The sequence below is a fragment of the Brachycentrus maculatus genome, unplaced genomic scaffold, assembly GCF_059751285.1.
Source record: "Brachycentrus maculatus isolate JH-2025_06_01 unplaced genomic scaffold, ASM5975128v1 h1tg001343l, whole genome shotgun sequence".
NCBI classification, from domain to species: Eukaryota; Metazoa; Arthropoda; class Insecta; order Trichoptera; family Brachycentridae; genus Brachycentrus; species Brachycentrus maculatus.
Window position 1 is genome coordinate 1 of NW_028282003.1, and position 25,858 is coordinate 25,858.

The 25,858-nt window shown below is 36.9% G+C and overlaps 2 protein-coding genes across 2 annotated transcripts; one reads left to right on the top strand and one right to left on the bottom strand.

The window, feature by feature from the left end:
* Positions 1 to 195: 195 nt before the first annotated feature.
* LOC148299094 (uncharacterized) lies at positions 196 to 4,334 on the top strand (the record flags this gene model as incomplete). The annotated part of the gene is made up of 1 exon (XM_088276382.1): positions 196 to 4,334. A coding segment is annotated over one exon (4,139 nt), but the record flags the coding sequence as incomplete, so codon positions are not given.
* A 408-nt stretch (positions 4,335 to 4,742) lies between these two features.
* LOC148299095 (tyrosine-protein phosphatase 10D-like) lies at positions 4,743 to 15,211 on the bottom strand (the record flags this gene model as incomplete). The annotated part of the gene is made up of 3 exons (XM_088276383.1): positions 4,743 to 5,173; positions 7,535 to 7,813; positions 14,965 to 15,211. Coding segments are annotated over 3 exons (957 nt in total), but the record flags the coding sequence as incomplete, so codon positions are not given.
* Between the last annotated feature and the right edge of the window lie 10,647 nt (positions 15,212 to 25,858).

The window sequence follows — 25,858 nt, forward strand, 5'->3', positions numbered from 1 at the left end:
GACAGCGCGAGAAGCCTCACAAGCGGGAGCAGGTGCATACAGTGATTTCTGTGGAGAAAAATGTGAATAGTGTCGTGTCATGTGTTTTGTGCGGACAGAGCCACTGGTTGCAATCTTGCCAGGAGTATCTAGAGTGTAGTGTCACAGAGAGATGGAACATAGTGCGACGGAAAAATCTGTGCTACGCGTGTCTAGCGAATACTCACCGGTATGTGAGTTGCAAAAATACGAGGAAGTGCGGCGTCGATGGGTGCCGCCGAACGCACCACAAAACACTTCATACGAGGGATCGAGCCGAAGTGCGCGAAGCTCGATCCGACTCAGACATAAGAGCGCCAGATAGCAGCGCCCGCCGGGATTCGCCCGCTGCTGCCGGCACCGGGGGCGCTAGACCACTCGCGGACGAGAGACAAGCCGCGAGTACGAGCGAAAGGAACATCGACTCCGGACACAGTTCCCGAGTCTACAACTTGGTTACGAGCACGCACGCTCGTGAGGAGCCAGTGCTCCTGAAGGTGATCCCCGTCACCCTAAGCGGTCCGCGCGGAGAAGCGGACGTCTATGCATTGCTCGACGAGGGATCAACCATAACACTGCTGGACTCGAAGATTGCCAACGACATTGCGGAACCAGGGGGTGCCCGAGGATTGAGGATTCACGGTGCTGGCGGGATGTGCGTTACCGATGCAACTTCGAGGAAGGTGACACTGGAGGTGCGCGGGACTGCGAAGGGACAATTCTCGCTCCGTGCAAACACGATTCGGAAGCTGCATCTACCGCCACAACCGGTGGCTAGTATAGATGGTAGGGTGCAGCATGTGCGCCCGCAATTACTGATCGGCCAGGACAACGCCTCACTTATTGTGTCAAGAGAGGCGCGTAATTGCGGGAACTACATCGCCTCCGAGACGGCCCTGGGAACGGTCGTTCATGGGGGGCGATTCCGCCAGACTTGCGTCAATACACTGATGGCGTTGAGTGCGGACCAGAGGCTGGAAGAGCTAGTCCAGCGGAACTATGCTGTGGATGCGCTGGGAATATGCGCTGCAGCGAAAATATCGCGCCAGGAGGCGCAAGCCATAGAGGTCATGAAGGCTACGACCCGTTTCCTACCTGAAGGGCGGTACGAAACGGGGCTTCTATGGAAGGAAGGCGGGCCTTGTTTGGAAAACAATCGCCGTATCGCGCTGAACCGCTTCTCAAGCTTGGAGAAAAAGTTCAGAAAGGATAGTCAATTCGCCGGGGCCTACCGAAGGAAGATTGAAGAATATCTCGCCAAGGGGTACGCGCGGGAATTGGCAACGGCCGAAATAGAGGACACTTCGAGTGGGCGATGGTACCTCCCCCACTTCGCAGTAACAAACGTAAACAAGCCCGACAAATTACGTATTGTGTTCGACGCCGCCAGCTTTTGTAACGGGGCCTCATTGAATGGCATGTTGGCCAATGGACCGGATCTCCTCTCATCGCTTGTGGGGAATATCATGCGATTTCGCGAGGGGAAGGTCGCGCTGGCGGCGGACATAAGGGAGATGTTTCTCCAAATAAAGATAAGGAAGGAGGACCAGCGGGCGCAGCTGTTCCTCTGGCGAAATAATCCCGACGAGGAAATTCGGGAGATGGTTATGACGTCTATGACGTTTGGCGCTGCATGTTCCCCGAGCAGCGCCCAATATGTGCGGAACCGGGTCGCGGAAGACCACGGGCAGGACATGCCCGCCGCCAGAGATGCCGTGCTTCGAAAGTTCTACATGGACGACTACATGGATGCTGTGGATCGCACGACAGATGCGATTCGATTGCGCAGAGAGGTCTGCGAACTTCTACAGCGGGGCGGGTTTACCCTCGCGAACTGGGCGAGTAACGATCCCGCAGTCCTAGAAACAATCCCCGAGGAATTGAGGGGCAAGTGCGCGCGAGACATTATCAGCGGAACCTCGACGACTGAGAGAGTTCTGGGGATAAAATGGGACCCGGTGACTGACGAGTTCCGCTTCAAGTTTGCGGCGTCACGGGAGGTCCCGGCCGGGAGGCCAACGAAAAGGAAAATCCTGAGCGAGGTCATGAGCATATTCGACCCGCTCGGGTTCGTCGGGTGTTTGACGATACGCCCACGGATTCTACTGCAAGATATCTGGCGATCCCACATAGGGTGGGACGAGGAGATAAGCATAGAACAGGCAGATAAGTGGCGCACTTGGATAAACATACTGCGCGAGACCGAGTGCGCCATCCCGCGGCGCGTGGCGAGCAAGGGCCAGCAGGTAGAGCTGCACGTGTTTTCCGACGCATCGGAACAAGCTAGCTGCGCCGTTGCGTATATCGTAGAGGACACCGCCGCCGGGAAAAGGGCGACATTTGTGGCCAGCAAGTGTCGGGTGAGCCCGTTACGGGCGCTGTCAATTCCACGCCTGGAATTGCAGGCCGCGCTTATAGCTGCGCGGCTAGCAGCAACCATCAAGAAGGAATGCGGCGTACAACTGCGGGAAACATTCTATTGGACGGACTCCATGACGGTGCTGTGCTGGGTCCGGAGCGATTCCCGCATCTACACGCCGTTTGTGGCCCACCGCCTGGGGGAGATAGATGAGCTCACGAAGGCTCGTGAGTGGCGGTGGGTTCCAGGGAAACAGAACCCGGCTGATCTCGGGACACGAGACGGCGAGATACCGGACATATCGCCGACCGGTGTATGGTTCAGCGGGCCAGAATTTATTAGAAGAGGAAGGGATGAATGGCCGCCGCTCAAGGTGACGACGGCAGCATCTCAATCAGAAGTGGAGCTTAAGTGCGCGGACAGCGCTATCGTTATGACAATGCTCCCCGACGAATTACGGTTTTCGTCGTGGAGACGTCTAATCTGGACTACGGCGTGGGTACTGCGGTTTGTAAATCGGTGCCGAAAAAGGAGTCCGGGGAGCGCTACGCTCACGGTCCAGGAGCTCGAGGAATCAGAAAGGGCATGGATAAGGATATGCCAAGAAGACAGCTACCAAGCCGAGATAGCTGCAATCAGACGGGGGGAGTGCCTCCCGCGGGGGAGCCGCTTGATAGGGCTGACCCCGTTCCTAGATAACGAAAGCGTCCTGCGAATGGGGACGCGCATAACCAAAGCGCCCGCTGTGAGCGAGCCCATGAAGGCGCCAGTAATATTAGACGGCGCACACGCATACACCCGATTGATGATCCGGCACTACCATGAGTCGCGACTGCACGCAAGCACGGAGCGAACACTCGGCGAGATTAGACAACAGTTTTTCATCACCCGACTGCGGACCAATGTGAGGAAAGTAATCTACGAGTGTCGCTTCTGTAGGATGCAGAAAGCGCGACCGCAGCCGCCGCTCATGGGACAATTGCCAGTCGGCCGCCTGGATCATCACGTCAGGCCGTTCACCCATTGCGGGGTGGACATGTTCGGGCCCGTACACGTCACGATCGGAAGGCGACGTGAGAAACGGTACGGGGCCCTATTTACGTGTATGGTGACGCGGGCGGTGCACATAGAAGTCACACCGTCACTGAGCACCGACTCGACGATACAGGCGCTGAGAAGGATGGCCGCTCGCAGGGGGCACCCTAGTACCATATACTCGGAAAACGGCACTAACTGCAGGGGAGCTGACAAGGAGCTCGGGGACGCCATGAGAGGAATGGCTGAGGATCCCGAGCTCCAAAACGAGGCCACGAAGAGGGGAATCGAGTGGGTGTTCAATCCGCCATCGGCACCTCATATGGGGGGAGCCTGGGAACGGCTCGTCCGGTCAGTAAAGAGGGCGCTGATGGCAATACTTAAAGAACAGTACCCTCGGGAGGAGACGCTAATGACGGCGATAGCGGAGGCCGAGTATACAGTTAATACTCGCCCCCTGACACATGTTTCGCTGGATAGCCGAGACGCCGCCCCTCTGACACCGATGCACTTCCTCATCGGGTCGAGCGGGGCCCAACCGCATTTGGCGGACTACAGAGGCGTACCGCCGGGAATATGCCTGAAGAAGCAATGGCGCGTGGCACAGAAGCTAGCGGATGCTTTCTGGAAGAGATGGATGCGGGAGTATCTTCCGACGCTACAACAGAGGCGAAAGTGGCAACAGGCTGCCGCACCTATTAGGGTCGGCGACATCGTGGTGATCACGGACGCAGCCCTGCCGCGGAACGAATGGCCGCGGGGGCGCGTCATAGCAGTCATCCCGGGGAAGGACGGACAAGTGAGGAGCGCCAGGGTCCAGACAGCTGCCGGAACATACACGAGACCCGCCATCAAGCTCGCCGTATTGCTGCTGGGAGACGACGTCGGCGCAAGGATGCCTCCTCGGCAGGGGGGAGTGTAGCCGACGTAAAGAAAATGTAGACTTAGAAATAGATTTAATTAGCTTAGGGACCTCGGTATGTGTTAGCAATGTACTACCCCCTCAATAAAGACTGAAATGTGTCGCTTTCGGGGGTGGTCTTTGCCCATACCGAGGGGAGAAATTAGCTCTAGGCTAGATTAAGCTATTTTTAAGACATTATTAAAGACTGAATAAATTGTAAAGTGTATACTGCTCTGTGGTGCGCGCTCGACTGCGCCGAAGTAGCGGAGTGGGGATGTCCTTATACGTGCTAGAGGGAGACGGTACGCGAATGCCCTCGCTCCCTCTACGCCGTGATTGGCGGACATACCCCCCTCCGCGATTGGTCAGGCACGGCCGGGCGGCGCTACGGCGAGGCACCCAGAGCGGGTATATATAGGGCTACATTCAGCTTAATAAATCAGATTTCGACCGACTACCGCTGCGTTTTCTTCTCTCCGCCCCGCTTCTTCCCGACTTCGCTGCCCGCCCGGACTCATCGCCCCTCAGGAACATTCGACCGCCGCTACCCCCTGGACTTGGACTCGGATTTACTTTGGAGCTGACTGCACCCGGACTGGACGACGACGGAGCCGCCGCGACGACCCGACGGAGCGATACCGGACTTACGACCCGGTTGCCTGCTGCGTGCAGGTTGCGACTGCCGGTGCTACGTACCGCCTTCGCCGGCGATCGCAAGGGATCTCTGGGCTTTCGGTGGATCTCTACGCGGGTAGATTCACCGTCGAGCGCGGCCGCGGACTGAGACTTGCCCGGCCGCTCTGCGCTGACGCCAGCACCTGCGGCATCTACAGTACTTTGTGCTGCGGCGCGATTGCCTAGTCGCCGCGTCGCGTACAAATTGCTATAAGCGATTACTCAAGAACTTCATATTTACATGCAGCTATATTTACTACATATTATTATTTTGAAATATAATTATTTCCAGATGAGTAATGGCGAACCATTCTCACACATTTTGACTACCAGGAAATAAGTTCCAGCAATATTATAAATGCATATTATGTATATGCAAAATTACATCTGGCAGATACTAAAAATGAGATATTTACGTGTTTTATTCAATGAAAACAAATTTAGAGTTAGTATGTGATTTCTAGCATATTTATAAAACGGTGATTTCACTTTGCAGATATATAAAATATTTACAACATATCGCTCACTCCTTTCAAGAATGTCATAAATCAAAAAACTAGATTTTTCAGGAGAAAGCTTTGAAAGTTTAAAAATATAATACAATGTATTAAAAATAAATATCAAGCCACTTACCAAACTTTTTTCTGTGCAACAGATTTTTTAGGTAAAACCTGAAGGTTTTTTCTCCATTTGTAAAATATTTAGTTTATTTAAAAAAACAATTAAACAATACCTTTTCTTCAAAATGCAAAAACAACTCTTTCTGCCCTGTAGCGGGTAAATATTAAGTTTAAAATATGCCGCTTTTGCTGGGATATAGTACATTTTCTAGGCATTCCGAAAACATGCACAACTGAAAATTGACGAATTTTGATTTATGACGTTCTTGAAAGGAGTGAGCGATATGCAACATGTAGTAAGGATTGATTTTTTTTACATGTGTGTACTAAAAAACAATAATTAAAAAATGGATAAATTTAGTTTTTTCAAAATTAAGATTCACTTGGTAAATACCACAATTTTATTAAAATCTATTGTGATACATGTTTTGATTCATTCCGCATATTGGAATATGATGCGGAATCCATCAAAACACATCGCTCACTTCTTTCAACAAGGTCATATGTAAAAAATCGTCAATTTTCAGTTGTGCATGTTTTCGGGATGCCCATAAAACGTACTATATCCCAGCAAGAGCGGCATATTTTTGACTTAATATTTGCCTGCTAAAGGGCAGAGAGTGTTTTTGCATTTTGAAGAAAAGGTGTTGTTTATTTTTTTTTTTTAAATATACTAAATATTATTCAAATGGAGAAAAAACATTCAGGTTTTACCAAAAAAGATCTGTTGCACAATAAAAAGTTCAATAAGTGGCTTGATATTTATTTTTAATACATTTTATTACATTTTTAAACTTGTCAAAATAGATTTTGAGAAATAGTGGTATTTACTAAGTAAAATTTAAATTAATAATTGATACATATAGATACTACCACAAGGTGACTGCCAAATCAATTAATGTAAAAATGATAAATTTTAATTGCAACATAACTTTTTAGATACAAATCATTTATAAACATGATAAGGCATATTTTTGTTTGGTGAGTAAATAAATATCGCACTTGAATTTGAGTAATATTATAAAATTCTTTTCTAACATAATAGTACAAGGACAACGTTCTTATCTAATGTAAACATGTAATGACCGTGACCTAGAGCATCAGCTGTTCAAATCGAATTTTACTCTACTTATATTCCGTTATAAATCAAAATTCTTACCAATTTTATAAAACCTCTTCCGTTTGGCTTAAAACAAATTAAATATGATGTATTTAACATTGTAATAGAAATAATTACCGTTATTCAGATTATTACAAAAGATAAAAGTACTAAAGCAGTTTTAATGGCAGTGAATGATGCCATTTGCAACACAAAAACTGTATTTTTCATTGTTGGTTTAGGAGTTTAAATGTAAAGCAAAAATAATATTAACACATTGTTTGTGGGAAATGCTTCTTATATTCTTCTTCAGTTGGTAGTGAGAGACGCTTATAAGCATTCTGTTAAGCTAAGCTTACTTTTGGTAGAGCGCGAGACATGCCAAAAATAAAGTACAATGTGATTAGTATACTGAGGGTCGGGCGGCAGACTGTCTGAGTATAAATAGGGTTGGGGTTGATAAAAAACTGCCCAACAAAATGTGTTCATACAGCATCAACACTGCATTAGATGTCTGTCCACTTATTATGGACTATCAGTTCCCGTTTATAATATGATTTATCTAAATTCATTTAACTTTTTAAATGTTTTAAAATGGAGAATCAAAGAGTTAGTGCTATCAATTGAATGGACATTCGTTTGATAATGCCCTAACAAGACGAAACAATTGTCACAATATAATTTTTCATGTGTTTTTGTTAATAAAATACAACTTAGTAGATTAACAAAAATCTGTGTTTGATTTAAAATTAATACATAAATTAAAATGAAGTTCTACAAATTAAACGCCAAATCAATAAATAATACTCTATATGTTTGCTTACTAGTTGTGAAGTTGGTGCTGGTGTACGCGACGCTCTCCTTGCCGTCGAAGACGGTGTACGCCTGCAGCTGGTAGGTGGCCCCCGGGTGCAGGTCCCGCAGCACGTACTGCAGGGCCCCGTCCTCCACGGGCACGGCCCGCGCCGCCACGTCGGGCTCGCTCAGGGCCGCCACCCGCAGGCGGTAGCCCGAGTGGCTGCCCTGCACGGGCGGAGACCACGTCACCAGGGCCTGCTTGCCGCTGCGGGCGGACACGGACAGGTTGGATGGCGGGTCAGGCGCTGAAACCAACATAAATCATTTACATTTTTGCCATCTCAGCATAGATGAAGGAGAATATAAAATACGGACAATCCAAAATTTTTGAACAATGATATGGAACTAACTAATCATTAAAATTTAAATTTTAATGCATAGTTAGTTTTTCAAGCAAAGATTTCAATTAATTAAATAACTGTTTCGAATATTGAAAGCATTAACTTTGTGGATCATATTGATTTATTATGTTGAGAAATAAAAAGACATGTTTTTTGATCCACTCACATTTTTATTAACAACCAACTAGTTTCGGCAACAATCTGTTGCCCTCTTCAGGGTTTAATTTATGACATAAATTAAACCCTGAAGAGGGCAACAGGTTGTTGCCGAAACTAGTTGTTTGTAATAAAAATGTGAGTGGATCAAAAAACAAAGTCTTTTTATTTCTCAAAATAATAAATTAAATAACTAACTAATCATCACCCCGCTTCTCCACAAGGGTAGGCAGAGATAATAGAACACCACACCATTCTGTCTTTGCAAACATTCTTCTTCGCCTCTTCAATGTTTGAATTTAATAACGAAAAAAAAAACAGTCCATTAAATTACATACAAGAACATTCAATGCACAAAAAATTTAGAATTTTGGAATTTTTATATAAAATTTAGTATTTTCAGTCTTAAGTATGTTTTTTTAGGAATTTTTTCATCACTCGTATCATATTTATAATTAACTCACTAAACATCATGCCTCTGTACCCTATGGATAAGCAGATAGAATAGAATGGCACACTAGTCTGTCTTTGCAGACAATCTATGTCTCTTCCACATTCATGCTTCTCCTCATATATACTCACCGATTATTCCGACTCCTGGTCTAGCCACTTTCAAGTATTTGAAATACTTGATCATTACATTTTTTCCTCGGTCTTCCTCTGCTCTATTTTTCAACTATTTTAGCCTCATAAATTGTTTTACTGATCTTTCTTCACAGCTTCACTCATTCGTTCCAAATGTCCAAACCATCTCAACACATCTTGGTTAATTTTATTGATAATGCTTATCTCAGCCTTGGAATTTTCCCTTATTTTACCATTGGAACATCTATCATACATCGTTTTGCCGCACATTCGTCTGAGAAATCGCGTTTCGACCGCATTCTGCAGAGGAAGACCAATGAAAACTTGGCATCAAGTATTTCAAATACTTGAAAGCTTCCAGGTCAGGAGTCAAGTTGTATTTTTTTTTAATGTTTATTTTAGGTACCTACATGGATACATTTTTTTTAATTATATGTATTACGGCTCTTTAGGCATAGCCTGTGTTGATCCGAAATGCTTACATGTTAATACTTTTTTTTTAATTACTAGATTTTATACATTACATACAATAGATACAATAACAATTTACAGTAGAAAGGTTTTACAATAAAGCAATTACAAATATTAAGCCTGGACTCTAATTAATTCTCTTTCCATCTTGTCCCTACCATAAATGTGTGAATGTGGAAGAGGCGAAGATTGTGTGCAAAGACAGACTGGTGTGGCGTTCTATTCCTCTCTGCCTACCGCTGCGGAGAAGCGGTATGATGGTTTGTGAGTTTTTATTTATTTATTTAGTAAAATAAAATAATAAAAATGGATTATTCTTGTTCAATTTCACGGAGAATGATTTCCAATAGATAAATATAAGTGTATCAATATGAGTTATTGCCATTTTTTTGCTTAGAGAAAGTAAAATTATCTGTCGAGTTTGCTGCAGTGATTCAATCGCAAACGTGGAACGAAAAATCGGTGAGTTCATTATCGATAACAATCAGAAAGTATATAATTATTATCTTAAGCTGAAATTCACGATCTTCGTTAGTTTAAAAGAGCAATTGCAAGACTCTTACTTTGCAGGAATAAAAAAATTACAAAAAATTATAAAAACGACATTAAAAAACAGAGTTTCAATCATGGTTTGAGTAAAATTTGTTTTTAGGCGTTTTAGAAAAGAATTTTCAACGAAAAAAAATATAAGAAAACGAATATTTTTTATAACGGAAAGTTATTAAAAATTGTACCTTTCTTAGTCCTAGGTTAGCGCCGGGCGCTAATATATTATAATGTACAATATATTTAAAAAACATTAACGGATATATATATATATATATATATTTATATATATATATATATATATATATATATATATATATATATATATATATATATATATATATATATATATATATATACATATATGTATATATATATATATATATACATATATACACCGCAGGACAAAAAAATTTACGAGTTTACTTGCTACCGCACGCCTTGACTTTACTGAACTCTTTTTCTAAGAAATCCTTTATCGATACCTTTTTCTTTTGTTCAATAAATTAAAGACACTTTGTGTCACCTTTCTACAATATTTACATTTTAAAATGTCTCAACAGTTTTGTTTTACCCGCGTTTGAGGGAACATAACACAACAATCATGGAAAGTGCAAAGCAAATGTCGATAGCGATAAAATCCAAAATAATCACACTGTCGCAACAAAACATATCTAATTGTAAAATATCTCGTCGAGTTGGGTATTCAGAAGGTGCAGTGAGGTTTTTATTTAAAAAATTCCAACAAACTGAATCCATAGAACGGAAAAAAGGAAGCGGATGGGGGCGCGCGACATCTGCCTGAGATGATCGCTTAATAAAAAAAATTGTTATGCGCGATCGATTTTTAACGGCACTTAAAATACACGCAGAGGTGCAGTCTACTAGCTAATCAACATTTTCAGTAAAAACAGTGTTCAGGCGGCAGTTGGAGCATGGTTTCCAAGCACGAAGTCCCGCAAAGAAACCATTACTGACGAACAAAATGCAGAAGGCTAGACTGGATTGGGCGAAGGAGCACCAGAATTGGACCTTGGAGGATTGGCAAAATGTTATTTTCTCCGATGAATTAAAATTCAACCATTTTGGTCCAGACGGCATAAAGATAGTTCGACGAAAACTTGGGGAAAAATACCATCCGTCGTGCGTCCCTCGAACCGTTAAACATTCACCCTACATCATGATTTGGGGGTGCATGACAGCGTACGGTTTGGGACCTCTAAATTTTATACAGGGTACGATGAATGCCATCCAGTACAAAAAAGTGCTGAAAAACCATCTTATTCCAACAATCGAGGACATTACGCAGTATACCGCGGACCCGATTTTTCAGGACGATTTGGCGCCGTGCCATAGAGTCCGCACTGTGAGTACAAATATTTATTTTTTAATGCACTTTGTAGACCACTTGATAAATAATTTATTGTTTTTCTTACAGATCATTGAATACAAGGATAAAATTGGCTTAAAATCGTTGACGTGGCCCGGGAATAGTCCTGATTTGAACCCGATAGAAAATTTATGGGCGATTATGAAAAAAAAAGTTGGGAAAAAAAAATAGAAAAACATTGAGGAATTAAAAAAAAACTTGATTCAAGTTAAGGAAGAAGAAATAACATCAGAAATTTAAGATTCGCTTTACGCTTCGTTAAATAATAGAATTTTACATGTTATAAAAAATAAAGGTGAATTCACTAAGTATTAAATATTTTTAAATGTTATAAATATGTTTAAATGTAAAATACCTTAATTTAAAATAAAGCGATTAGAACCTTCTTCTTAAATATGAATAAAAAAATTACATGTCTTTTATTACTCCATCACAAACACTCGACCATAAATGAACCGTTATGGGTCTCTAAGGTTCGGATAATCTGATACCTGGTATATAATGGCAATTTCTAAGTACAATTCATGAGTAAGATCTTTCATTTTAACCTTGAAGTAACGAGTAGTCATCACATATGTTAAACAATACAAAAAAAACTAATTAAATATCAAGAATAATTCATTATGTGTCAATTTTAGTTTTTTTGAGGACTCGTAAATTTTTTTGTCCAGGGGTGTATATATATATATATATATATATATATATATATATATATATATATATATATATATATAGATATATATAGATATATATATATATATATATATATATATATATATATATATATATATATATATATATATATATATATATATATATATATATATATATATATATATATATATATATATATATAGACATATTATTTGATGCGACTCACACATGCAAACTGAAAGAAAAAAAAAAATTAAAACTAACAACTAAATAACTAACCATCACCCCGCCTACCACAGGGGTAGGCAGAGAGAATAGAACGCCGCAGCAACTTGTCTTTGCAAACAATCCTCGCCTCTTCTACATCCGCTGACTCCTGACCTGATCAACACATGATCGAGTCCAAATATGCTTTTTAACATTATTAAACATTACTTTAGATTTCAGTTTTGTTTTACAAGCGGAAGCGTGAAACAATAGTGATTTTTGTTTATTTTTCAATGTCCTTGTTTTATAAATTCATGTCCATCCATTCCGGTCAATAAATGAGAGAGTCTGCTGTGTCATCGCACTACAGAGATATGCATAATTTTGATAATACGCTTGCAATAATAAATATTGCGGTTTCCATATTATCTACTTCTAAAATAAAATAATAGATAGTAACATGTTACATTTTATAAATAATATTTGCGGTGAGGCATCGTGATAGTTGTGGGTTTTATATTTATAATCCAGCATCCGACTGGTTTAGACCACACAGAAAAAAATACAAAATTATCGAGTCGGTCCATTAATTATAACTTTTTTATTTAATTTATTACAAACACGAAAAATTAAATAACATAAGATGCTATACCAAGAATATTCTTGACGACAAAATCTTTCTTATGATTTTTTTTTTATCTTTTTTTTTTTTAAATTTATTAATGTATTTCATAGATACATTTTTTTACTATATGTATTACGTCTCTTTAGGCATGGCCTGTGTTGAGCCGAAATACTTACATGTTAATATAATTTTTTATTTATTATTATTATTTTTTTTTAATTATTAGATTATAAACATTACATTCAATAGATACAATAACAATTTACAGTATAAAGGTTTTACAATAAAATCGCACCTGGGAAATATAGGAGTGTATTTTCGAATTTAAATTACACAATAGCAATGCGGCCGATCTTTAGGTGCCAGTACAAATTAGATTACAGTGAATGTATTGTACGTACACCGTTTTTTGTGTCCACCTAATTGGGAATTGATCCCATCAATTTTAAATTCGCAAATCACTGATAATAAGCACCTTTCATACTAGTTAAAAAAAACAAGTCGTCATATCAGATGAAAGTGGAGATTATTTCTTTAAAAGATTATATCAGCAGGAAATGAATACAGTATGTATTGCATAGAAGCATTGTTTCATTGATAAAACCTTCGGGATCATAAATCAGCCTATTTATTTGTGTCATATTATAGTTGCACTTTCAAAATCAGTCGAGTTTGCCTCAGAAAAATTAATGACAAATTTAACAAAAAATAGTCATAAAGTTTTATATACATATTATATATATATATATATATATATATATATATATATATATATATATATATATATATATATATATATATATATATATATATATATATATATATATGTATATATGTATATATATATATATATATACATATATATATATATATATATATATATATATATATATATATATATATATATATATATATATATATATATATATATATATATATATATATATATATATATATATTTATATTTATATATTGAAATAGTTGTACAAACGTGTTCTGTATGATGCTTTAAAAATTCTTTGTAGGAAAAAAAGCTTGTGGAAGTGATTTCGAAAGCGTACCGAAAATATTTTAATAATAAATCATGCAGAAATAATTATATCACCAAAAAAATGAAAGTTGTCTAATGATTATTCTCACTATTAATATTATACTGTTTGAGAGGTAACATGTTGAATCTTTCTCAAAAACCCACCGATTTGAGTAGCAATTGATTGATGGTTTAAAAATACATAAATTCAAATAAACTATACAAAATTTTACTCGGTAAATATCATTATCTCTTAAAATTTATTGTGACACATGTTTCGATGCATTCCGCATCATTTTCAAACAGCGTATGTGAAGCCCTCTCTTCATCCTTAAACGTCCCAAAGACAGAACTCTACAATTTAGAAATCACGTGCGGTGTTTGAAAATGATGCGGAACGCATCGAAACACGTGTCACAATACATTTTAAGAAATAATGGTATTTACCAAGTAAAATTTATATTTAAAATTGATAGATTTTACCACTTCAACTAAGTGACTGCCGAATCAATTGATGAAAAATGTATAAATTTCGATTGTAACATAACTTCTTAGAAACAAATAATTAACAAACATGATAAGACATATATTTGTTTGGTGAGTAAATAAATAACGCAGTTGATAATGAAAATACGCAATTTTCGACTAGCAATTGATTGATTGTTTAAAAATATTTGAATATAACCGAAATGAAGACTCTACGACCCATTGCAGGCCCAACACTTCGCGACAGAGTAAGAAACTCTGAAATAAGACAAATCTGCGATGTTGAAAATGTTGTGCTATGGGGAAGAGAAAGAAGACGTTTCTGGAGGAATCATGTGGGAAGAGCAAGTTCGGATCGAGTGATGAGAGGCAGCAGACCCCCAGGAAGACCACCTAAACCAAGGGTGGCCAACCCGCGGCCCGCGGAGCATTTCACATATTTTTTCTTTAAATGTACTTCAAACCGCCAAAAGAACATTCCACCGTGCGTAGTTCATATCATATCCCATATATGGAAGTATTTCACTATCTTGACAATTTCAAGACCCATATAATAGCGTCAAGTAGACGTCAAGACGTTGGACCAAAGAAGAGAAGAGTAACAGAATAACTGAGTGGTTTTCTGATTATTTTTTGTATTGCCTAACTCTAATTAAATAAATACGTTTCATTCTCGTTTTCGTTGTATCGTCAAAAGTATCTATATGTTTGCTTTGAATAAGAGAAGAAATTTTGTTTTACGGCCCGTTGTGAAATGTCATTTCTCAAATCTGGCCCGGCTGCTGAAAAGGTTGGCCACCCATGACCTAAACGTTGGAGAGATAGCTGGTCTTCCACCTCCCAGGAGCGGACCGGAGAGTGACAGGACATAGTCCTTAATAAAGAAGAAGAAGACAATTTTTTACCTGTCGTGATGGAAGCGGACCAAGTAGGGTGCTCGCTGACAGTGGCGTTGGAGTAGTAGAGCCAGAACTCGTACTTGGTCCCGGGAAGTCCCTGGGAGAACTGGATGACGTCACCGATGTCCTTGGACGCTATGGTGGTGTTGGGCGGCGGCTGCCCGTGGGGAGGATGGTAGTCCAGCCTGTAGTAGGACCCCTCCTGTCCCAGGTTGCCCGGGATCTCGATCACCAGGTCTGCACCCGAGCATATCTGGAAACAAAAACCGAGGTTATATTTATATATTAAATGTTTAAATCAAACACTGATTTTTGTCCACACAGTGTGGAGAACACCAGCCCGCAATAAGTCAACCATACCGTCCGTGAGTAGCAAATGTTGATTAATCTAAATGTAATGAGTCATGTTTGTAGGCCTGTGATTTATCAAGATCTGCAATTGGCAGCACTGGGTGACATGTCGCTCACTCCTTTCAACAACGTCATATATCAAAAATCGTCAATTTTCAGTTAAGCATGTTTTCGGAATGCCCAATTAACGTCCAATTGACTCTGAAATCTAGCTGCAGCTTATGCAACACCGCTTATCATGGCCCTACTTAGGCTTCAACTTTTTAAGTTTTAAAGCCTATTACTACTCGTGAGAGGATTTACTCTATGTTTTTTCATTCAAACCCTTATCCGCACCCAATGGTGCATAGGGCACTGCACCGTACAAACGCAGCGTTATCTTGATCGTTAACACATGAAGAAAAGGTGATCAGTCCTCCGCTTCAGGTACCGGTCCAGGGTAATATGGAACAAATATTACAGTGAAAAAAATCACTGGGAATCGAACCCGGGACCTCCAGAACGGTAGCCGAGCGTGCTGACCATTACACTACGGAGGCGGACACTAAGTTTTATAGCCTATGCCTACCTGTTTATGAGTGAAAATTCTAGACAAAAACACTCGCTTTACATATGTACATTGCGAGTTTATGTGTCACACTCAACACGCAGGCAATATATGTATTTTAACGCCAACATTTACACAATCCGCACAAGTTATTAAAATATTTCCATCCCGCAAGATTACTCGACAATGAGAATTGCGATACCATAAGGATTTGTATCGTGTTTTTTCCAATCAAAATGATAATAGACGATAAGTGATAAAATAAAGAAACGCTAATAAAATCATTGGTGATAAACGGAACGAGGTTATTGTGAATATCATTATTCCGAATCCGACACATCGTGGGTTCACTCTTTTGTATAATAACCTGTCGTACTTGCGACTTTGCCGAAAATAGGCACAGAATAACCTCGATATAACGGACTTATTGGGGTGAGGGGGTGTCCTTTAAAGGCGAATGTCCGCTATATAAAAATAGGTTTCAAATAATATATTATTAGATTAAAACCAATATTTTTAGCTTTTCCACTTTATTTTTATTTGACCAGGTTTCGTCGTTACCGACATCATCAGACTGGTCTAAAGGTACAATAAAGTGGAAAAGCTAAAAATATTGGTTTTAATCTAATAATATATTAAAATGCATTTCCATCACGAAGTGTCAGTGGATAATATAAATCTATTACGTTTAAAATAAACTTCAAATATTTGGCAATCAAACATTTCAATAAACTCCCTAAAGAAATTAAAAAAATAGATGATATAAAAATACTTAAGAAAAAAATTAAAGCTCATTACATTTAAATCTTGAAAAAAATTACAAAAAAAAGACTATTATATATTTTATTATATTACACTAAACAAGCACAAGAGCACAGTCTCTTTTACGGAGGCACAGCGAAACGAAATGTAAAAGTTCTCCATTTGTATTAATGATTCAAATGTATTATGTTATAAATAAAAATGTAGATATATTAAATAAATAAAAAAATCGACAAAAAAATCATATTCTACCATGGATTCAACAGGTCAATACTAAATAATAAATTCTAATACTTACCTATTTATTAAAAAAAATACATTACGTTAAAAATGATTAAAAACATTTTATTGCGTACACATTTTTTTTTAAATAATGGAAGAAAGACAAAAACCTTTTTTACGAAACCGTACTCACCGTCAACAGGTGTATCTAAGAACTAATTAAAAATATCGAATTAATATTACTTATCGATAACAGTTTTTTTTAAAAAGGAATAACCCGCAAAGCGTCTATTTTACAGGCTTGTCTGCAGGTAGGATAGGGAAAGAAGATGTGAAAAGATAAGTCACAAACACCCAGACCAATTGAAAATAAATATTTCTTGAATTCATTTTGAAATTGGCGGGAATCGAGCCCGCGACGCCAGTTTTGCAGTCAAGCGTCTACCCACGCCGCAACGCCTGTTATGAAATGAAAATATGAACACTGTCATTTGAAAATATGAACACTGTATTTAGATACAAACAAACAATACAAAACACAAACAAATTCTAGTTATTGTCTTCGAACACTCGTCGTGAAGTGACGTTGCTGTTTGATATCGACGCACTAGCTTTCGGTAATCTTGCTTTGAAAAGGGAATCATGTTTTGATTGCACTATTGAAGTTTTGAGACATAATTTGTGATTATCATGGCCACTATTTTTTTTTAATGCGGCGACACTTGAATTTAAGCATGTATAATATTAACAAGACGTTTTAATTTCGTTTACATTTGATCGGATTTTTGTCCGCCATATCCCAAGTTTGTTAAATAAAGATCCGTTATATCGAGGTTTTACTGTAATTTTGAAATAATCAATAACCATGATAATAAAACGTAATTGCCAAATAATAAAAAATACATAAATATGCCGAAAACAAATTAATTTCTAAATCCTCGTAGGTTTTGAACGGACATACACTTTATTCTTAAAATACCAATATAAAAAAATATTTTAAAGGTAGGTATGTAGACCACCTAGTAAAATTATAACCGTTTTAGGGTCCGAATGTTAATTTTTAAGATTAAATGTTCAAAATATGATCGTAAAATCGATATATAGCAGAATTTAAATTAATATATTTGATAGGAATGAAAAAGCTGAGCTAAGCATAATCGAAAATATCAAGAAATCGATGAGGTAGTTTGGACATGTGGAGCGAATGGATTACGAGAGAATGACCAAAAGAGTTTAATCGGCAAATGTGACTGGGAAAACAGAACGACGCCGTCAAAGAAAGAGAGTGCGACCAAATCAATCGGAACCTGAAATCTAATCGAGTTGAGGAAGTAGAGGAAGCTAGAAGAGTTTTCAGGCCATAAAATGGCTTTCCATCCTCACTGCCTACATCTGCAGTAAAATGGTGTATCTAATGATAACAGTAGAAGCAGTAGAAATACTCGAGACTTCATTAGAATAAAATAAATTTCAAAACATCAAAAGAATTGTAATAAAAATGTAACTTTGTTTAAAATCACTATAAATATTTTATTACAACTTAATTATAATGTCTACCGGTTTCGAAGCTAAATATCTTGATAAAGAAGCGGTTAGCTTCAAAGCCGGTAGACATTATAATTAAGTTATAATAAAATATTTATAGTGATTTTAAAACAAAGTAACATTTTAATTATAAAATGGAAAATCACAAAGTTAGTGCATAAATATAAATTATATCAAAAGAATTAGTAAAATACTATGTTAACAGCATTTTATTTTATTACATAGCCATTACTGATATTCTTGGTATACACAACAGACATTTACATTTCAATATTATAATTCAACGGTTCCATGAATGTAGCATAATACTGTCGCGACTTCTATGTCACCTTTTCGATACAAATCGCCTTCCCACAAAGAAACTGAGATGACAAAAATAAATACAATAGCCTTCTCAGAGACAAGTACTCAAAGCGAAAGATTATTTGTCAAAAATGAGCCAAAAAAATAGCGACAAGTTGACATTCGTCAGTATACGATTTCATTATAGACGGCTCATAGGATTATTTATTCCTTTAAAAGAGCGAAGGTCGATATTCGTAGCAACCTACATTTTTCTTTATATCGTCAACGTGAGTCATTCCTTCCCAATTATCTCTGATTGATTACATGTTTTCCAAATTATTGCTGACAGACTGACATTTTCCACGCGCATTAGCGATATGATTTCTAATAAAACTGCATTGCGTGAAGTCGTCGCAAATGTATGAAAACACGATCAGCTAGTTGCATGTACAGTAAAACCTCGATATAACGGACCTGCATTTTACGGACTTTGGATATAACGAACAAAAATCTGGTCAAATGTAAAAAAAAATAATATTATATTATACATTTTGTTGTGAGGTCAAGGGATCTTGCATCCCTTATGTCACTGCGACCATATTAGGTATATTGTGACCTCCCTCTGTATCACAGCTCACTCTCAAGACCTACATGAGGCATGTAGCTCACGACCTGTCTTGGTGGTAAGAGCTTCACCTATCGGAGTCCAGTAGTAATCCTCAAAAGATGTGACTTCGTTTGCGAGCAAGTGCGTCACAATTATAGAGAATGTGGATTGGTGTTTCGTTATCCTCAATACACAATCTGCATACTGAGGAGTCATGCAGTCCAATTTTAAAAAAAATATTAATTCATGTGTCGCCGCATGTAAAAAGTTTTTAGCACAACAATAATATAATAATTTTAGCACAATGATAATCACAAATCGTGTCTCAAAACTTCAAAAGTGTAAACAAAAGTTGAGTGTCCGAAGACAATAAATAGAAGTTTGTTTGTTTTTGTACCGTTTATTTATATCTAAATGCAATATTTATATTTATTTATTTTTTTACAAAAATTTTAATAAAATTAGTATATAACCACTCACCGAGATTTTTACGTCTACCGGTTTCGAGACGTACCCGTCTCTTCGTCAGGACAATCACTAACACCCTGTCCTGACGAAGATTTTTACGTCTACCGGTTTCGAGACGTACCCGTCTCTTCGTCAGGACAATCACTAACACATTGTCCTGACGAAGAGACGGGTACGTCTCGAAACCGGTAGACGTAAAAATCTCGGTGAGTGGTTATATACTAATTTTATTAACATTTTTGTAAAAAAATAAATAAGTAAAAATGACTAACCACAAAGTAAATGCTTTAAATATTAATAATATTGAGAATACAATATTTATATATTCGAAAAAAAAGTTTTTTGATGTATTTTAAAGCAATTTTTATATAATGGACTTTCGGCTTTAACTGACACTCCCTCCCTCAATAAGTCCGTTATATCGAGGTTTTACTGTATTTTATTTATCTGTAAAGTGAAATCACAGTTTCATAAATATGCTAGAAATCACATACTTCAAAATTATAAAAGACTCATTGACTCGAGTATAAAAATGTTTTATCATTTGGTAAAACGTTTAAGTATCTCATTTTTAATATCGGCCAGTAGGTACTTTTAGCTTTGCATTTACATAATATGCATTTATAATATTACTGAAACTCATTTCCTGGTAGTTAAAATGTGTGAGAATGGTTCGACCCCCCCAACCCCAAATAGTCTGTTATATCGAGGTTTTACTGTATTTTTATGTACTCTACGCATGTTAGTCAAGCAAAAACTATTGAAATCGACAGCTCAATGCCCGATTTCATAACTCCGGAATGCCGCAAGGTGCTTTCTAAACTGGACGGTAGCGAAAAAATACAAAATGATTATAAAAAGCGAGGTTGATTGAATTCCGTTTCAAAGGTACTAAGTACTCATTCATTCTTCTAGTACACAACCATGATACACGATTTACCCACAACGAAGGTTTGATAGTCCCAAGAATTAACAATAAGTATGGTAGTCGAACATCGCAATATATCGTTCCAAACCTTTTTAATTTGTTGTCGACGGAGGTTAGAGGACTAAACAAAATATAAAATAACGGCAAAATAAAGGAATGGGTAAATGATCAAGAGTTAATTCTATTATTTTCGTCTTTTTATCTCCTTATTATTATCTTTTGTAATTCATGTTTTTTAATATGTTAATTTGTAATTAATGTTTTTTACAATGTTCAAGTACTATCTACTCTCTGATTTCAAACAGCTATATATGGTATCAAACGTTATGATCAATATCACTAGTCTGTTTTTGGTTGGTTGGAAGATATTGCTTTTAAGCAATAAGCCCGCCAATGTACTAATTTATTTTCTGTACATGAAGTTTAAATAAATTAATAAAAAATAATTATATGAAAATTGTAAAATATTCTTAATTTTTTCTCTCTTTTTTATGTGTATATTAGGTTAAAATGGATAAAAACAATAAAAAATGTATGTATGTAAAAAGAACTCCGCTGACAAGACACACAGGGTGGCTTGGTGGGTCTGTGCAAAAAAAAATTTACATAAGTTTATAATTATTCTTTAAATAAAATTTATGTAAAAAAAAAAAAAAAAAAAACTTTTAGTATTGATAATACTTGTATCTCGCATTTCCGATAGGCCTGGGTACTAAATACATCGCACAGCGGTAAGTAATCATCTCAATTCCTAGTGGAATACAATCGTTTATAGAGTAGTATATAGCTGTCGCAATAGGATAGGTGTGGAAAATATTATCACTGAACATTGTATTTACCCAAGTAGAGAACTCTATTATCGATCTAAGCAAAGAAAAATGACTTTTTTGGTTGGTTGCTTTGCAATTGAGGGAGGGAAAATAGCACTCTTCAAATGATCAAAAAATATTTTTATATAATGAATCAGCATTAATATTGATATTTTATATTACAGACATAATACACTGACTTTTAAGTACGAAAGCTTTAATACATATCAATGAAATTTAGAAAAATATTTTTTTTAAAGTAAATAAAAAAAATGAACTAAAATTCATCATCAAAAGCACATTTATGAGATATAATTAAAACGTAACTTTGTTTTAAAATCACTTTAAATACTTTATTATAACTTAATTATAATGTCTATCGGTTTCGAAGCTAACCGCTTATTCATCAAGACTGATTAATACTATTAATCAGTCTTGATAAAGTATTAATCAGTATTGAGAAACCGGTAGACATTATAATTAAGTTATAAAATAAAATATTTATATTGATTTTAAAACAAAGTTACTTTATAATTATAATATGGAAAATCACAAAGTTAGTGCTTCAAATATAAATTATATTTATGAGATGCTTTACAAAAGGCAATATTAGATAATAAACAAATTTGAGTACTAAAATAATTATGTATGTATGCACATAACAATTATATAACTTTAATTAAGATTGCAGAATATATTAATATATTAGTTTATTTGAGATGTAATATTGTATATTGCATAAAGACATTTTCAACGCCGAATAGAAATAAGGTTTTAGTTATTTTTACGTTTCTATTTTTTCAACAAAAATGTTAGTAATACTAGCATATAACCACTCACCGAGATTTTGATGTCTAACGGTTTCAAAACGTACCCATGTCTTCGTCAGGACAATCACTACCACAGCAAGCAAACAATACTACCCTTGACTACCTATGTTGGTCTTCGGGTCGACCAAAATCGCATGTGTTAAAATTTTGCGTAGTTCTAAGTGTGTAAATAGTACTAGGTAGTGAATGTCCTGACGAAGAGACGGGTACGTCTCGAAACCGGTAGACATAAAAATATCAGCGAGTGGTTATATACTAATATTACTAACATTTTTGTTAAAAAATATAAAAGTAAAAATGACTTACCACAAAGAAAATGCTTTAAATATTATTAATATTGAGAATATTAATAAAAAAATAAAAATTAAATAAATAAATAAACATAAGAAACAGCTCCTACCCCCTCTTCAACCTTTAACGTCCCAAGGACCCAACTTTAATATTTAGAATTAGCTTCACATACGGTGTTTGAAAATGATGCGGAATGCATCGAAACACGTGTCACAGTAGATTTTAAGAAATAGTGGTATTTACTGAGTAAAACATTAATTAAAAATATTTTAGTTATTTGTTTATCAAGACGTCAGTGATTTGTAAATATTTGGCCTGCGTTAATAGAAAAGATAACTTACTTATAGATTAATATGTTACTCAATTTTGCAATCGCGTGTTGAGTATTGAGCTCAATATTCAAATTCAATCAATTATAACGATATATGTATCGTAAAGTAAAATGACGCATTTTGCATTCCAACGTTGTGTAGCTATATGAATGTTTCCTTTCAATTACTTTTTCTTGCGGCTACTGATCAATCCTCGATCGGCGCATAGAGAATTACACGAAACTTTGTATATTTTGTCATAAATGTGGAATTGTTTAATTGGCTTTATTATTGATGATATAACTATTTTTGTTAATGTAATGAAATGTTTATTATTGTTAATGTGACTATTTATTTTTAATTATATTTTTTTTTATGTAAAGCGGTACAATTTCCGAACAAATAAATACATATTTGTACGGTCAACCTGCAAACAAAATTGAATGCCCAGATATAAGGGTTTAAAGTTATGCGGTATAAACATTTAAAAATATATTTTAATCCGATCGAGCGCTTTTCCCTATTGCCCTATTATGCATCATTAGTAGCATCTTCTTTTTGTTTGGTATTATATTATATTTAAAAATTAAAGTATTATTCCAACAGCTTCGGACTGCATTATTACAGAGTTAAGATGGCTTTATAATATTTTTTGGACAACATAATAAAATAAAATACATGTGGAGCCGATAAACACAACTAAGTTTGGAGTAAGGTCTTTACAATGTATTGGCTATACCCAAATTTATCAGCTGCCTGACATATGCGCATAAAATAGAACCCAGTCAGTGATCCAAAATGAATTAATTGAAAAAATATTCAATGGAAAGATATTTGTGTTAGTGATTAGTTTATGAATTAATTTTTAAATCGAACACAGATTTTTTTTAGTCTACTTAGTTGTATTTTATTAACAAACGAATAGTTTAAAAATGCCATAACGAGGCGAAACAATTGTCACAATATAAATTTTTAATGTGTTTTTGTTAATAAAATACAACTTAGTAGACTCAAAAAATCTGTGTTTGATTTAAAAATTAATACATAAATTAAAATGGAGTTCTACAAATTAAACGCCAAATCAATAAATTAATAAGTAAATTAGCGATTGGTTATATTTTCTCTTTTGTTTCCTTTAAACATGCTTCTTACCTAATGTTTTTTCATTTGCCTATTTTCAGGTCCCTCTATTGCTGTATATATGACATTTTGTCCTGTGTTTTCTTATATGTTACTTTCTTATCTGTTTTTCATTCTTATTAACCTTAATCCCATATCCTAAAATGAGTCATGGAAGTAACTCATCGGGAATATTATGTATGCGACTTATGTATGTATTATGTTTAAATAAATAAATAAATCAAATAAACATCTCTATGCTTCTTTATAATACAAGGTTTGTTTGACGCACTATTTTTAAACAGTTTTTTCTTCATAAAAAAGCTGCATTGAGCTTTGGAAGTCTAGTCTGAGCTGTGAGCTTCAATATCACAGAGTAAACCGTCCGATTCATGCACTTCCAGACGTAAAGGATCTTGAAAATGAATGCCAAACAAGTGGCAGTAATGAGGGTTGAATTCTTTAGTTCGCTGCAGAGATGTACAGAATGTAGTGAGAATGTCATGTCTGGTACATTGAATAATGTACACACTTATAGTAAATAATGCAAAAAATCTCATACTTAACAAAAAAAAATCGTTTTGATTGATTCCGACTCTAAAATAGGGTAAACGTTATTTTAAGTATTATGAATTCACAGAAAATATTCAAATATTTTATTTTGAATTTAAAATTCATTAGATTAGAATAAGAGAAACAAGGAAAACAAACAATCTTTTAACCAAAATTGATAAATAAATTGGCGCCTAAGGGCGTTTGTACACTACACGGAATTTTACCGTCCGGCACTTCAGTTCGCATATAAAACGGATGATTGGCTTGGATTGGCTTGTGTTTTTGTCTTTCTTTCTTTTGGATCGGTGTGCTCGATCGGCGCGTGATCACGGTGCGGTTAAATTCGATCACGCTAAACTGTCGTAGTCGCCTTTATTTTTCAAAGCCGGATTGCCGGACGGTAAAATTCCGTGTAGTGCACAAGCTGCCTAACACTGAAAGTTATTAAAAACTCGGAAAAACATAATAGTTGTAAATTAGTATGAACTATTCAACTTAATATCTTAAATAGTTTCAGATCGCTTAAAGTGGCTCGAAGCACAAACCACCAATAGATTTTTGATTCAATCAAAACAATCTGCATATTGGTGTTCGAGAATTAGAGAACATAAGTCGTCTCCGAAACTCCTGTGGCAAAGTCTGCAATCTGTCCGCGGAGATTGTGAACTTAAAATCAACACACAAGCCACTGCTTCCGAATTCGCTATTTTTTTCAAAAATAAAATCGAAAATATTCGGAAAGCAACATCATTGGTTAAAAATCCAACAATTTCCTGTAATGCCTTGCAGTATCTGAAATTTTTCGAGTCCACAAATATAAGTGAGGTAACAAAACTTATTAATGCTTTGCCCAATAAAGTGTTTACTGGACCCACTACCGACATGGCTTTTGAAAGAATGTGTTAACGAGATTGCTCCATTTATAAGAGATCTTATAAACATGTCTCTGGAGAAAAGCATTGTTCCAAGGGCCATGAAAAAGGCAAACGTTACACCACTAATAAAAAATTCTCAGATGGACTCCGAGGACCTTTCAAGCTACCGCCCAATTTCCAACCTTCCTGTCATATCAAAAATAATAGAGAAAATTGTTGCCCATAGACTGACAACGTATGTTGAAAATAGCAAGTTGTTTTCAGAGAGGCAATCGGCATACAGGCGATACCACTCTACAGAGACAGGCGTAGTGAGAGTACTGTCTGATATAATAACTGCTGTGGATGCTGGTGACCTTGTTTTGGTTTCCTTTTTGGATATGAGTGCTGCTTTC